The sequence below is a fragment of the Lepisma saccharinum genome, chromosome 10 (assembly GCF_977018435.1).
Source record: "Lepisma saccharinum chromosome 10, izLepSacc3.1, whole genome shotgun sequence".
In the NCBI taxonomy this organism is placed as follows: Eukaryota; Metazoa; Arthropoda; class Insecta; order Zygentoma; family Lepismatidae; genus Lepisma; species Lepisma saccharinum.
Genome location: NC_139238.1, coordinates 57,372,956 through 57,387,736, shown reverse-complemented (window position 1 = coordinate 57,387,736; position 14,781 = coordinate 57,372,956). Strand labels below are relative to the sequence as shown.

Here is a 14,781-nt window from a genome sequence, read left to right as displayed (position 1 = left end):
AAATCAGGATAAAGATAAACGAAATTTTGATAAAATCAGGGAAATTTCTACAAAAGGGCAATTTTAGCACTTTATGCACTTAGAGTAATCAAGCTTATTAGCAACATGCCAGGCTAAGCCTCGGTGATTAGCACAGGCATGTGCAGCGAAAGTCGCCATGGCATCGTTAGCCTTTCCAAATTTAAACAGTGTGGTTTACCACAAATGTTATAACTTGAGAATTTATTATTATTATTATTAATATTTATTATTAGGAAATTTAGCTCACTTACCCAATTTGCACCTTATTCGACAATGCAACAATAAATTCATTACTTCTTACTGATTAACTTCATGTTAATGTCAGTACAGTAGGTAATAATTATTAATTTCTATTTATATTTTAATATATTGCACAACTATTCTCTATTTATTTTGTTTAAACATACCTTAGACAGTCCTTGCTACACGAACTATCAGGATTTGTTGCATTTGTAGCATTTGTAGCACTCTACTTTCACTATTTTATCATATTTTAAATTGAATAAATCATCATAAAATATTTTAATATATTGGTACACAGTGTGTCATAATTACTAGCTTTATCTATCATAATTCATTGTTATAATCTAGACATAATTTATCTGTGATAGTTAACTACTTCTAGCAGAAGTTCCTTCAGCTTGTTATTAAACTTCTGCCAAACCAATACCCTCTCTAGTAAATTACAAGTTGCTTAGGGTCGAATAAATTACAGCTTCTCGTCATCGTGATTTACCCTCGTCTCAAAAATAACAATAGCCTAACAATAATAAAAGTTGAATCTTCAAAACCTCACATGTTATCGTTCCACATATATAAATGTTTACATATTTTATGTAATAACTAAACATAATGCTTCTTTCTTTTCAGTGTTCGACTAATATGTAAAATGAAACTAACATTTCTTCACTTCCTTCTAACAAGCATGATTATCAAAATTGGTGAATCTGCTTTGTATTTTCCGGCAACAGGGAACAGTCAGCTACCAGCTTGTTTGAGCTCTGTTCTCATGACCTACTTCGAAACATGCAAGACGCTCTTAGTTGTAGAAGAACAAGGATCAACTGTATTCTCGGAAGTTGCAGCACGGAAAGGTGAAGGTCCACCTGTACAAATTAATAGTTCCAATGACATAGCAACACGACGATCGGCCCACGTTGAACGCGTTCATAAGAACATTGGGACAAACTATCTTCTTGTTTTACAAAATAGTAACGGTTCTGAATTTAGAACAATAATTCATTATCTAAAAAGGCACTCCCTTTGGAATCCTAATGGGAAATTGCTCCTCGTAATTGCATATCCACTTTGCAAAACGACAGAACTTATGAACATATTTGAAATGGCTCAGTTGGAAGATGTATTTGATGTGACCGTAGCAACTTCACAATTTTCTTCGGATAATCTCTTGGTTTTCCTGTACACGTATTATCCTTTTGCGTCAACACATTGTCGATCAGTTGCGAGCATCATCGTCCTTGATCAGTGGGAAAATGGACGATTTCTAAAAGGATCGGAACTTTTCCCTCCAAAACTTACGGACCTACACGGATGTACATTCACTATTTCGACACTGCATTTCCCTCCACAGATAATTGTTACTAAGGTAGCTGACGGCTTGGAAGATTTGGATGGTAGTAAAGGACCCTTGATAGCTTCAATGGGAAAATTTTTAAACGTAACTTTCGATATAAAATTGATGTGGTCATTCGAAGAAATGGGTGGTAAACTAGACAATGGGACATATTATGGAGTCATGGCTGATGTATTTAATGGCAAAATAGAAGGCATGTTCTTTACGATTTCCTTATACCTCTCGCTGTACTTAGATTTTGATATTGTTCTAACGAAAGGTTCTGGTAGTATTGGTTGGATTTTGCCACAGCCTAAACTTTATCCTAAATGGATCAGCATATTCTTCCCATTTCAGCCATTTGTTTGGATGGGAGTTGTGATTGTGTTTATTTTCACTGCTGTTGCTGGATTACTTGCAGAAAAAGTTTTGTGCAAGTTAAACGAGAACTTGAAACGTAGGTCTCATTTCTTGGAAAGCTTCCAAGTTATTTTAGGAGCCTCTTTGTCTACAGTTGATGGTAATGTTACTACCAGAATATTATTCTTGACTTGTGTGCTTTGTTCGTTTGTTATTAATAACAGTTATCAAGGATCTCTTTTGAGCTTCGAGACTAAACCTAAACGACTTCCCTACCTAGAAACTATGGAGGACCTCCTGCACTCGGATCTGTCCGTTGGAGGGACTCCAAGCCATGAGCACTTTCTAAAGCATTCCACTAACACTGCTATTAATGGACTTCTAGCAAAATGGCAACCCGTAACCAATGGGAGAGAGAGGGCTGCCCGCAAAGGCGATTTTGCTTATTTTGGATTCACTAACATTGACTACTACATATACAGCTATTTCCTCTTCAGTTCTGATGGGAAGCCTTTACTTTACCCTCTTCCAGAAATCGTTGCTTCTAATCCTGGTACTTATATATTACGACCCAGATCACCATATACAGAGATATTTGACCGTGTGGTTCAACTATCAGACCACTCTGGTCTTCTTTATAAGTGGGAAACCGATGTTACTTTAGGAGCAAAAAGAAGAAACAAAAATCTTAATGAAGAGAAGAAAAATGTTGTCATAACTGTCCAAGATTTAATGGGTGTCTTCATGTTACTTGTTTTTGGATTATCTTTCGGTTTCTTGGGATTTCTGGCCGAAGTTACAATCAGCTATTCTCAGAAGAGGAATGCAAAACGTAATTGAAAAGCCTATTTTGATTTTATGCAACTACCTCAGCCTGTATATTGATATTGTGAGAAAGTCGCTTATAGAAAAATAAATTTGATTCTTCTGTTACATTTAGACTGAATGGAAAAAGACTCTAAATCAATCAAATAAGCTCTAAGACAATCGGTTTCTTATCTACGATTAAACTAACTAACTAACTAACTCTCTAGCCTTCTTAAACCCGAAGGTTCATGGCTGCAGCAACACAGGCCTTCCATCTGTCCCTATCTTGAGCAAGATCTATATACTGTTTTCCATCCCTACCGATTTCCCTTAGGTCCATCTCCACGTTGTCCCTCCATCTTCGTCTTGGCCTTCCTACTGGTCTCTTACCATCAGGTTTCCCAACAAGAATCCTGTAAACTCCTCTTTCCTCTCCCATTCGTGCCACATGGCCTGCCCACCTAAGTCTTCTTGATTTAATTATTCTAATAATGTCTGGACATGAATACAAATTATGTAGTTCTAAATTATGTAACCTTCTCCACTCACCTGTCTCCTCATCCCTTTTAGGTCCAAATATTTTCCTAAGGATCTTATTTTCAAATACTCTCAATTTATGTTCCTCTTTCAATGTAAGGGACCAAGTTTCACACCCATATAATACTACAGGCAAAATTACTGTTTTGTATATTTTAACTTTTAGTTTCTTAGATATTAAACGAGAAGACAAAAATTTATGAAGAGAGAAGTAACATGCATTTCCTGAATTAAGCCTACTTTTTATTTCCTCTTTAATATAATTTTCATTTGTTAATATTACTCCTAAGTATTTGAATTTGGAAACTGTTTCAAAAGAGTTGTTATCAATAATTAGATTTTGATTATTACCTAACACTTGGTTTCGGCCTGTAAGCATATATTTAGTTTTCTCTTTGTTAACTTCCAAACCTATCTCTTTAGCAGTTTTGAAAAATATTTTAGCATTATTCTTAATTGTATTCACATCATCCCCCAGTAAGTCTACATCATCTGCATATGCTAACAACTGAGTCACACCATTTAATTTTAGTCCTTTTTTAGTTTCGTTTACCTTCCTAACAGCATATTCTAAGGCAAAATTAAAGAGCAATGGAGATAATGCATCTCCTTGTTTTAACCCATCATGAATTGTAAATTTGTCAGACATATTAATACCCACACGAATTTTACTTTCTGTTTCACTGGTGCATATTTTTATCATACTAACAAGCTTCTTAGGTATTCCAAACTCTACTAATATATTATATAATTTATCTCTTTTGACCGAATCATATGCTTTTTTTAAATCAATGAATAGCTGATGGACATTTTGATTATATTCCCACTTTTTTTCAAGTGTCTGTCTGATGTGAAAAATTTGATCTGTAGTTGATCTGTTGCGTTTAAATCCACATTGATAATCACCTATAATTTCATTAGCATATGGGGTTAGTCTTGTTAAAAGAATGTTAGATAATATTTTATATGTTGTTGAGAGTAGAGAAATTCCACGGTAATTATTGCAGTTCATTTTATCACCTTTTTTAAACACAGGAACAATTATGGATTCTTTCCACTGGTGAGGAATTTCTTCCTTATTCCATATTAAACAAATTAATTTATGAATTTGACATATTAATGAATTTCCACCATATTTAATTAACTCAGCTGGTATTAAATCACTGCCAGGTGCTTTGTTATTCTTTAGCCTTTTAATAGCATCTTTAACTTCAGTCAAGTTAGGTTCTGGAACTAAAGGTTCTGCTGTGTGGACTTCATTTACTTCTGATTTATCTCCTACATGGACATTTAAAAGGTCATTAAAGTAGTTCTTCCACCTATTTAGAATATCGCTTGGGTCAGCTAAAAAATCACCGTCTTTATCTTTTATCAAGTTTACTTTAGGTTGCCACCCCTTTCTAAACTCACTTACACCTTTATATAAATCTCTGATATTTTTATTTTTGCTGTTTGTTTCAATTTCGTTAATTTTGCTTTTCAAGTAATCTCTTTTTTTACTTCTAAACGTGCGGTTAACTTCTCGCTTTATTCTATTATAATTGTTTAGATTTGTATCATCAGAGTTATTTAACCACCTAAGTCTAGCCTGATTTCTTATTTCTATTAGATTATGACATTCATTATCAAACCATGGCTTACTTTTTCTCGGTTTATGGTATCCTATACTTTCTTTAGCTGCTGATTCTATTGCATTACGTATGTGCTCCCAATTCTTATTTACGTCTGTTTCATTTATATTTTCATCATCATTTAAATCCTGCAAAACATCAAATCTATTTGACAGTTTAATTTGGTAATCTTTCTTAATTCTTTCATCAGTAAACTTTCCTGTATCAAATTTTATAACTTTTAGATTTTGTTGCTTATGATTTATCACTGAGAGTCTTTCTCTTAATTTAGCAATTACTAAATAATGGTCACTGGCACAGTCAGCACCTCTATGTGTACGAACGTCAATTATACTAGTATGCCATCTCTTATCAATGAGAATATGATCTATCTGATTATGAGTTTTACCATCTGGAAAAGACCAGGTATATTTATGGATATCTTTATGTTTAAAAGTGGTACTTTTTACAATTAAATTCTTTGAGGTTGCAAAAGTAATCAATCTTATACCATTATCATTACTTAATTCATGAAGACTTTCTTTACCAATCGTGGGTTTAAATGTCTCTTCTTTGCCAATCTGTGCATTACAGTCACCTAACAGAATTTTCATATCATACTGAAAAAATTTATCAAAGACCTGTTCTAACTGTGTATAAAAATCATCTTTAGTATTATCATCTTTATCTTCCGTTGGTGCATGTATGTTTATTAAAATAATTTTACACCACCTACCCTGAAAAACTGCATATGATATCCTATCATTAATAAATTCTACTGTTTTAAGAGCCGAGATAATTCTATTATTTATGAAAAAGCCTGTTCCAAAATTATGATTTTCAGTACCACCATAGAAAAAAGTATAATTTTTTAGTTTTACAATTCCCTTCTCTTGGCCACCTAACTTCCTGGACAGTTACTACATCTAATTTATACTTCACTATCTCATTAACTGTACACTGAAATGCCCCAGGCAGGTAAAGGCTCAGAACATTCCAGGTGCCTAATTTAATATCCTTATTCCTAATGTAGATATTATCCTTAGTCCAGGGACCTCCCAAAGTAGTCCCCACCCGGAGATCCGAACGGGGGACTATTTTACCTCCGGAATATTTTACCTTGGGAACATCCATGGCCTTATATTGCTGATTCTTGACATGGCTTTTTACAGTGCAGAGTTGTCAGCTCTACGCCTAACCCCCAATATGAATGGAGGAACTACTACACAAGACAAACACAAACACAAACACATTAGACAGCACAATTACTACACAAGACGAACACAAACACATTAGACAGCACAACTACTACACAAGACACACACAAACACATCACAACTATAACACATTATAAACACAAACACAATTCATTCCCTATACACAATAAAAGTAAAACGCAAGTGCAAAACATGTAAATATGAAAATCGCAATCTCAGTAGTAATAGAAAACAAAAACGAAACCCATTTATGTTTCCCATTAAATCTGACACCAGCTGGTTTCTTCCCTGAAGATTCAAATTCGTTCAGATGACCTGTGATATCTGTTAGAAACGCCAGTTGTATATGAAAATCCATAAATATAACGTATTTTAATAAAAATACATAAAATTAATGCATTTTGCAAATTGGCTTCGCAGGCCGCCAGTTGGAAACCCCTGTTATGGAAAATACACAGGTCTGGTCAGTTACGTTACAGTTATTAAATTTAAATCAGAATACATGTACTGGCTAATCGGGACTGGACCTACAATTTAAAGTGGAATCCGAACCACTATGTGCCTCCACCGGGTATCGAATCTGGGACCCCTTCATTACAAGGCAACGACGTGTTCTGAGACTGAATGATCGAAAGTACTTTGTCTAGGGGGGGGACTTTATGAAAATTCCTAACATGATAACCTAGTAAAATGGATTTAAAATTTTTGCAAGATGTGACCCTTCATTTCCAACGCTCATAATATTAGCCAGGGAAGATAATCTATGTTATTGTATGCATCTTTATAGTTAAAATAAACAAATAAATAAAATTACAATAATGGGACTGGAGATAAACAAGCAATTCATCATTACAATGAAACTGCTGACAATTATCTCATATCTATTCAGAATAGGCATGTGGGATTTGTTGAACGCAATGCTAAATGGGCAACAATTGTACATGATTGTTTTAATTAATTTTACATGCTACACATGGTGTAATTGCATACAATAAATAACATTCTGCCTAATTTCATGCCTGCAACTACTTACCACTCGATCATTAACAGACGATTTAAGCAGTCTTCACCACATCCCATTTCTCCCCTGACAATCTCTTCTTTTGTGAGAAAGCAGTCGCATATCATTCGTTTGGCCTCTTTGCTTCTGGTCTTCTTATCTACGATTTGTCACTTTAACCAAAATTGTACTGTAAATCGACTTTGATAGGTTACATCAAATACAGAAGGTTGTTCGGGATCTTTGGTCACGATTTTGAAAGCCGCTGGCGGCGCTGTTATCAACGTCAGTCCGTCCAAACGGTGCATGCTGCGTCACGTCAGTACCTAGAACGCGTGTGTAGAGTGTTGTGCCATTTACCTACAACGATGCCGAAGAAATTGAACCATACTGGGAGAGCTACATAACAGCCCTATCCGATGCTAAATATAGCTGCCGCTGGAACTTCTTCTAGCCTGACCGCAGCCATGATGGGACTACGGACGTCCGAGGACCAACGACCGCGAGGTAAGCGATCCACTCTCGGTTACTTTCACCTCTTGTGCCTCGTGCTCTTGTGCGGTGGCATCCATGTCAACCCGGGATCCTCCCAAGGAAATGATGCTGTTTTTTCCGTATATTACCAGAACGTGCAAAGTATTAAAAAAAACATTCTCACTGAAACATTCACTTAAGCAAACTACTGCAATATGACTGCTTAGTTTTCACCGAAACTTGGCTAAACGACACGGTGATGGATAGTGAATTTCCATTTTTAAAGCATTTCAATGTATTTAAAAATGACCGTGCAAGTCGTCGTGGTGGAGGAGTGATGATCTGCGTTAATGTTAAATGGAATTGTAAAATACGAAGAGACCTAATCAAGGACTGTGAAATTATTTGGATAGAACTCAATTTTCAAAAAAACAAAAAAACTGCTAATTGGATCGTATTATCGCCCACATAAGAACTCTCCCATTTCCATCCTCGAAGCCTGCAGGGATTCGGTATTAGCAGCAATGACAAGTGGTGGTATTATGCTATTGGTGATTTCAACCTGTCCATCAATTGGGAAAGCCCAAATACGGGAACTATAAACTACCAAAATGATCAGTGGTTTATTGATACGTTCATTCACGGAATAGGGTTAAACCAGTTCAACTTGCATAAAACACGTGGTGACAGCAACCTTTACTACGTACTGGCAACCCTGCCTAATATGCAGGTAACAGCAGGAAAAAATCTTCTAACCACCGACCATGACTCACTCGACGTCACAATGCACCTGCCTACCATGAAGAAAGACAAGGAATCCGTCAAGCAGAACCAACCCCCCTACCACCTATGGCGAAAAGCTCCATGGAATGTCATCCAGCATGCGCTCAACGCCTACACTTGGTTTTTGTTGATGGAAGAAGAAGTGAATGAAGCCGTTGAGAACTTCGTTGAAATTCTGCATGACACGATTAAAGACTTCGTGCCCAATGCGAGACCGAGATCTACGAAATACCCCGTCTGGTTAGACAGAGAAGTTCTCTTTGTGTTGAAAAATAAGAAACAGGCTTGGTACCTATGGAAGCAGCACCCTAATGTTCACACTCACGGTACCTATTGTGACATCAGACGTCATTCAAAATACCTACTCAGAAAAAAATATAGTGAACACATAAATAACATAACAACCGAATGTACTACAAACCCTAAGAGATTCTTCACATTACTAAATTCAAGAAAACAAAGCCCACGTATACCTAAAGAAATTGTTCACAATACTGATATTGCTAGTGGAGAAGAAAGAGCCGAACTTTTCATGTTTTTTTTCATCAGAACTTCTCACCTCCCTCAGTTTCCGACCCTCTCCCCCACTTAAATGCTGTCTGTCCTCACACACTATCTTCAATCAAAACATCCCCTGAGGAATTAAAATGCCTTCTCGCTTCATTGCCCCTTCACCGGTTCCTAGGTCCAAATGAAATCCCAACAATATTCCTACGTTAAACTGCCGACTCCTTGGCTCTTCCTCTGTCTGCCTTACTCAACAAATGTTTTTCTAAGGGTGTGTTTCCGAAAAACTTCAAACGGGCCAACATTGTGCCCATTCACAAAACTGGAGATAAAAAATGTGTAAAATCCTATAGACCAATCTCACGTCTATCCCCACTATCAATTATTTGTGAAAAAATCATCAAAAACAGGTTACTTCAGTTTACGTCACCATATATCAACACAGCACAACATGGTTTTCTTCCAGGCAGCTCTTGCCTAACAAATATTTCCGTCTTACTTTCGCATGCTGCCAGAGCTATTGATAATAACTCCCAACTTGACACTATATATTTGGACATTTCGAAAGCCTTTGACAAAATTAATCATAAATTTCTTCTTTATAAATTATCATCCAGATTTAACATCAATGGCAAATTTCTCTCTTTAATCCAGGACTACCTCCATGAGCGTGAACAACGTGTTGTTCTTTCAGGTACCTCTTCTAACTTTCTTCCCGTTTTGTCTGGAGTTCCCCAGGGTGTCTTATGGCCACTCCTATTCCTTCTGTACATGGATGACCTCCCTGAAAAACTGTCCTCCCTCCCTATTAATATACTTTTGTTTGCGGATGACTGCAAACTCTTTAAGGAGATCTCATCGCATCATGACATGATGATTCTTCAAAATGCTCTCACAGAACTTGTTAAATGGTGTCGTCAGTGGAATTTACAACTAAACCCTCAGAAATGCTCTATCCTTACTTATTCCCTAAAAAAGAACAAAGTGTAGTCTACTTATTCTATTGAAAACAATCCAATCCAAAACGTCTCAATCCAAAAGGACCTAGGTATTATCATGGATGAAACACTTACTTTTAATTATCATATTTTAGCTACCACTAAAAAAGCCATGCGCCTACTCGGTCTTCTATACAGATTTAGCGAAATTCAAAACCCATCATCTCTTGCTTTATTCTTTAAATCTTTCATCTTGCCCATCCTTGAATACTGTTCCCCAATTTGGGCATTGGCCTCAAAAACCAATCTCACAGAATTGATTCTGTTCTCAGTTTCTTTCTTGCAATTGTTCGCCATAGAATACCTTCCTTCCTTCCATGTATCCAAATCAGACACCATGGCTGCTCTGAATATTCACACTCCATCCATTCGTCGTGATCTAGCTGACATGAAATTTTTATACAAGATAATAAATGGCAAAATCAGAACAGATCTCCTAATCAGTGAATTCACACTTATGGTACCCCAAAAGCAAACGCGCAACCTGCAACTCTTCCACAACCCAACCACTAGGCTATCCCTTCTACAAAGATCCTTGATTTACAGGCTTTTAGAAATCTACAACAAACTTCCCCTGAATGTAGATATTTTCCTTCCAGAAAGTAATTTTTGTATATTACTGACCAAAAATATGTTAATCTATCCCATCTTGTTATTGTTTTTATCTTTTGTTATTTTTTGTTTCTACTTTATGTTGTTTCAGTGTAAAATGGCCAAATAAGACTGTATCTGAAACTCTGAGTAAATAAATAAATAAATAAATAAATTCCTTACAGCGACATTCCGGTCAAGGCGCCAGATGGGTCCACCATGAACTTCTGTGCATTTGGACTCCTAAAACGGGCCTTAGGAAAGAGACGTCCACGCACTCTCAATGGCCTCTGGAAAGCCTGTCAGGAGGAGTGGGAAAAGTTGGACATGATAACTCTTCGGAAAATTCTGTTGCAATGGAAATTACGTTGTCGGGCTATTGCGCGGAATGCTGGTTTTCCAATTGAGCATGATCGTTGGTGGCGACATGGGTTTTCATGAACTTATCACACTTCCAACATTGTCCTCAGAGATCCCGAACGACCTTCTGTATAGTAAAATAGCTCTTAGTCTTTTGTATAACTATATATCTACATATTGTTGTAATTCCGTTTTACCAGGGATCTGAGGTCACAGGGAAGTTTCATTTAAACATTTATGTAGAGCTTAATAATATCTGATGGCTGAACCTGCTCCGTTAGGAGGGTAGAGATATGGAAAGTTGGTGTAAAGGTTATTCACGCTTGTTCATACCTGGTAGATGTGTGTGATGTCTTGTCCAAATGCTTCTCGCAGACCGAATCGTGACAGTTGCCAAGGTTCTATCCAGCGACCCTCAGCTCACCAGACCGAGTAATCCCTTACGCCTTGTAGCATGCTAGGCAGCGGTAACTCCGTGTTCCATCGTCGTAGTTCAGCAGTGTAATGTGTTGTAAAGTATTAGGCTAATTATCCATGTAGCGTCGATGAGTGTCAGAATCCAAAAGAGAGCGAGCTCCGGGTAGGAGCTTGCTTTTATAATCTCAGGCGTCGAAATGTTGTAAAACCTTTCGAACACGATGGATCTTGTTTAGATCCACGCGTTTGCCTTCCAGTTCCTTGTTTTACGGAAGTGACAAGTTAGCGCATTCTTGGGATCACTCGCTGGTCGGACAAGTTCAGGAAATAAACAAGTGTGAATATTAACATGACGAGGTTTTCTCGGTTTAATAGTCTCCATATCTCTACATTCCCCTTGTTGAGATAATCGAGCCACTCTGTGGGGGTCGACTACCTTCCTCCGGAGTAGGTTATATTTAAAAAATTATTATTTATTAACAAATCAAACTCGTAGAAACCAGTAGATGAAGCCAATCACTAGAAGAATCACATCACCGTAAAAAAAATTGAAATCACCAGAATAGTTATATCATCAAAAGTAACGTAGCACCAAACACCGTTGAGAAAAATATAAAAACACGTAGAGAAAAAAAATGAAAACTGTAGGTCATAGCCTCATATATACTCAAAAAGTACGAGCACAAATAACTAAGTTCTGAGGCATGGATACAAATAATTACATAAGTGTGACACTGAACTAGTTTTGATTGAATGATGACAGCACGATAATATAAAAACACATGTCAGCACAGTGTGAAGAAATGCCGTAAAACGCACGTGGTTGTATTCACTGTTTGCTGAGTTCAAAGTACACTCGGCATACCACACGATGCTGGGGCGGAGCCTTGAGGTAAGTTGCCATGGCAACGCTGTAAACTCCATGTCTCCATAGGCTGGACATTCTTTGCAGCTGACGAAGGAAAAAAAAACACGAAAGAAAGAGACGTATCTCTAATCCAATATGGGTAGCACCCATGGGCACAAACTTTGGCACTGTAAAGGACATGCGTGTGTAATAGTTGCGTGTGCCTTACGGTAGTTGAAGTAGCTGAGCACCGGAACACTTTTAGCCGATGAAAAATAACAATAAGTATCATGTGTCGTCAGTAAACACGGGCAGTACGCACGGAGTGGGCGGGGCCTTGTCGATGTAGATCGCCGTGACGTCATGGGAGGGCAGTCGGGATTTCAAATTTGCGATGGCGCTTCGGGGCAAGAAACGTCCTGGGTAAAGCGCTCCACATCTGGGTCGCGGCTTGGGAGATGGAAAAATCAGCCATGGGGTCCAGACGGGAACGGGTCCTTTGGTGCTGGAATTCCACAAAATCGTTGTCGGTCTCTGCGATGAGCCTAGGTCTGTCGCTCGATGGTACAAGCCGGTGGTCGTCATGGGTCCGGTAACATCCGTGGCGATGAGAATGAAACAAGCGCAAAAAAAAGGGAAAAATTAGGAAAAAGCCAAAAGGTAGTGGAGCAGAGTTACAATAAATGATGACGGGTTATAAAGTCAATTGAAAAAGGACTTTCAGATAAAACTGGTGAATTATTTTGGTGGGAGGGGAGGTAATATCTAATCGTAGGGACGGCGAAGGGGCGTTATTACTTATATGAAGGAGAGTTTTTAAGGGGGCCTGTTTATGATTAACAGGTTTACCTGAAGAAAAGTTCGCCGGGGCAACGGGGGGGGGGGGGGAGTTAGAATAGTCGGGTTAGCCGGGAATGAAATGAGAAAAGAAAGGAGAATTCAGCGATAGTAGAACGAACTAAGTGATTACGAGACATTTCCTTCTGTAATATGAGTAAATGTCGTTTATAAAAGCAATGGCAAGAATTTTACGTGTCTTGTGGACAAAAGTTTAAGCTCCTTCGATTCGCTGCTAATAAAAAAAAATTGAAAAAGAAGTAAAAAAAAAGAGTAAGTAATAGATTTGTGTAATAGTTCATTGAAAAATAGAGTAGGTTGTAATTTCATGGGATATGAGCTATACCATGTTGTATGCTATGAATATTTGAACTATAAAATTAAAGGAGAGAGTGGGAACATTTGCCTATATTTATAATATGCTTTGTTAACATATTTAGTGCATTGCAGCTTTCAAAGAAGCAGTTCGCGTTACACCTAAGCGTAAATAAAAAAAAATTGCTATGGCCAAAAAGCCAAAAGTTCAAGCAAGTTCTACACAGTTCATTTGTTCTTTAAATCATTGATCTTGTTCTATCTTAGTTCTTTCTTTCTTTCTTTATTTCTTTATGTCTGTGTACTTTTTTCTTCATTTGAGCGTATATGTACCAGCAAATGGGGAAAAAAAATATTTGCTAGTTAGAATCATAAACACACTAAGTACTTATTAGTCAAATCAGCTAAGTGATATGTTCTGACTATTACTATGCGTTTAAACGCAAATTATAAAATAACATTAAAATATCAGTAAAAATTAATTATTAGGCAAGAGATGTATTATAAATGTTCCGACGATTGAGATAGCATTCTGTAATCCTGATCTTGTTAAAAATAAAAATGAGTTCGTTCTAACGCAGAAATGCAGTGCGTGCACGGGAAGTGGAAAGAGGGGGGAGGTGGATGAGCGTGAGAAAATGCTGGATCATGGGATGCTAGCATGTGCAATGTACGCAACGAGAGGGCTAAAGAGAGTGATAACGGAGTGGATTATTAATGAATGTTAGTGGGGTTTTCATGGCACTAGTCGTAGCGGGCTTTGAGTCTAGAAATAGTAATAATGTCAGTCTTTTGTTTACTCCTGCCGTCGATGAAAGTGACTTCATAGGAATTCTCGTTAACTTTGCGAAGAATAGTTCCTTTATACTTATAAGAGGACGCAAAGGCTTTTGACACGCCTGGAGTTGGAGTGGCATCTAGAATCCATACATGTTGTCCTGGTGAGTACTGTATTTGCCTAGAAGTGCGCTCTGCGTACTTTTTCTGCTGTTCGTAACGCTTGTTTAAGTTGTCATGTGCGGTCTTACGTATGGAGGTCAGGAGTTCAAGTGTCTGTGCGTTCGTCTGAAAACATTGTCGGGGTTCGAAGGAAGGACTGCGTCAGCTAAGATCCTTGGGTTGTAGCCAAACAAAGTAAAATACGGGCTCTGGAGGGATCCAGAATGGATTGTAACGTTGTGGCTGAACGCTGCGCTAGATAAATAGTCACACCATGAAGCTTTTTTTCTCTAATACAAAAACTCTCATAACTTTCTTCAAGTAACTAAATGAACTTTCAACTAATCCATTCGTGAAATGGGCACAAGTATCTACATATTTTAGTTGTACGCCTGTAATATTAGCTAACTCTCGTAAGAGTAAACTTGAATTGGGTGTTAAACGATCTAAATAGATCGTTTCCGGGATGCCATGGACTAAAAAGACTTTCTCAACTAGGGCTGTTGCTATGTTTTGTGCATCGTGATTAGCCAAAGGAGCTGTAATTACGTATCTTGTACAACTATCAACTACTGATAGAAAATATTT

The 14,781-nt window shown here is 37.4% G+C and overlaps 1 protein-coding gene across 1 annotated transcript; it reads left to right on the top strand.

Moving 5' to 3' along the window:
- Positions 1-946: 946 nt before the first annotated feature.
- Positions 947-2,794, top strand: LOC145994113 (uncharacterized). The gene has a single exon (XM_083130201.1). The coding sequence runs from the start codon at positions 947-949 to the stop codon at positions 2,792-2,794; it is 1,848 nt and encodes a 615-aa protein (XP_082986327.1).
- The last annotated feature ends 11,987 nt before the right edge of the window (positions 2,795-14,781 follow it).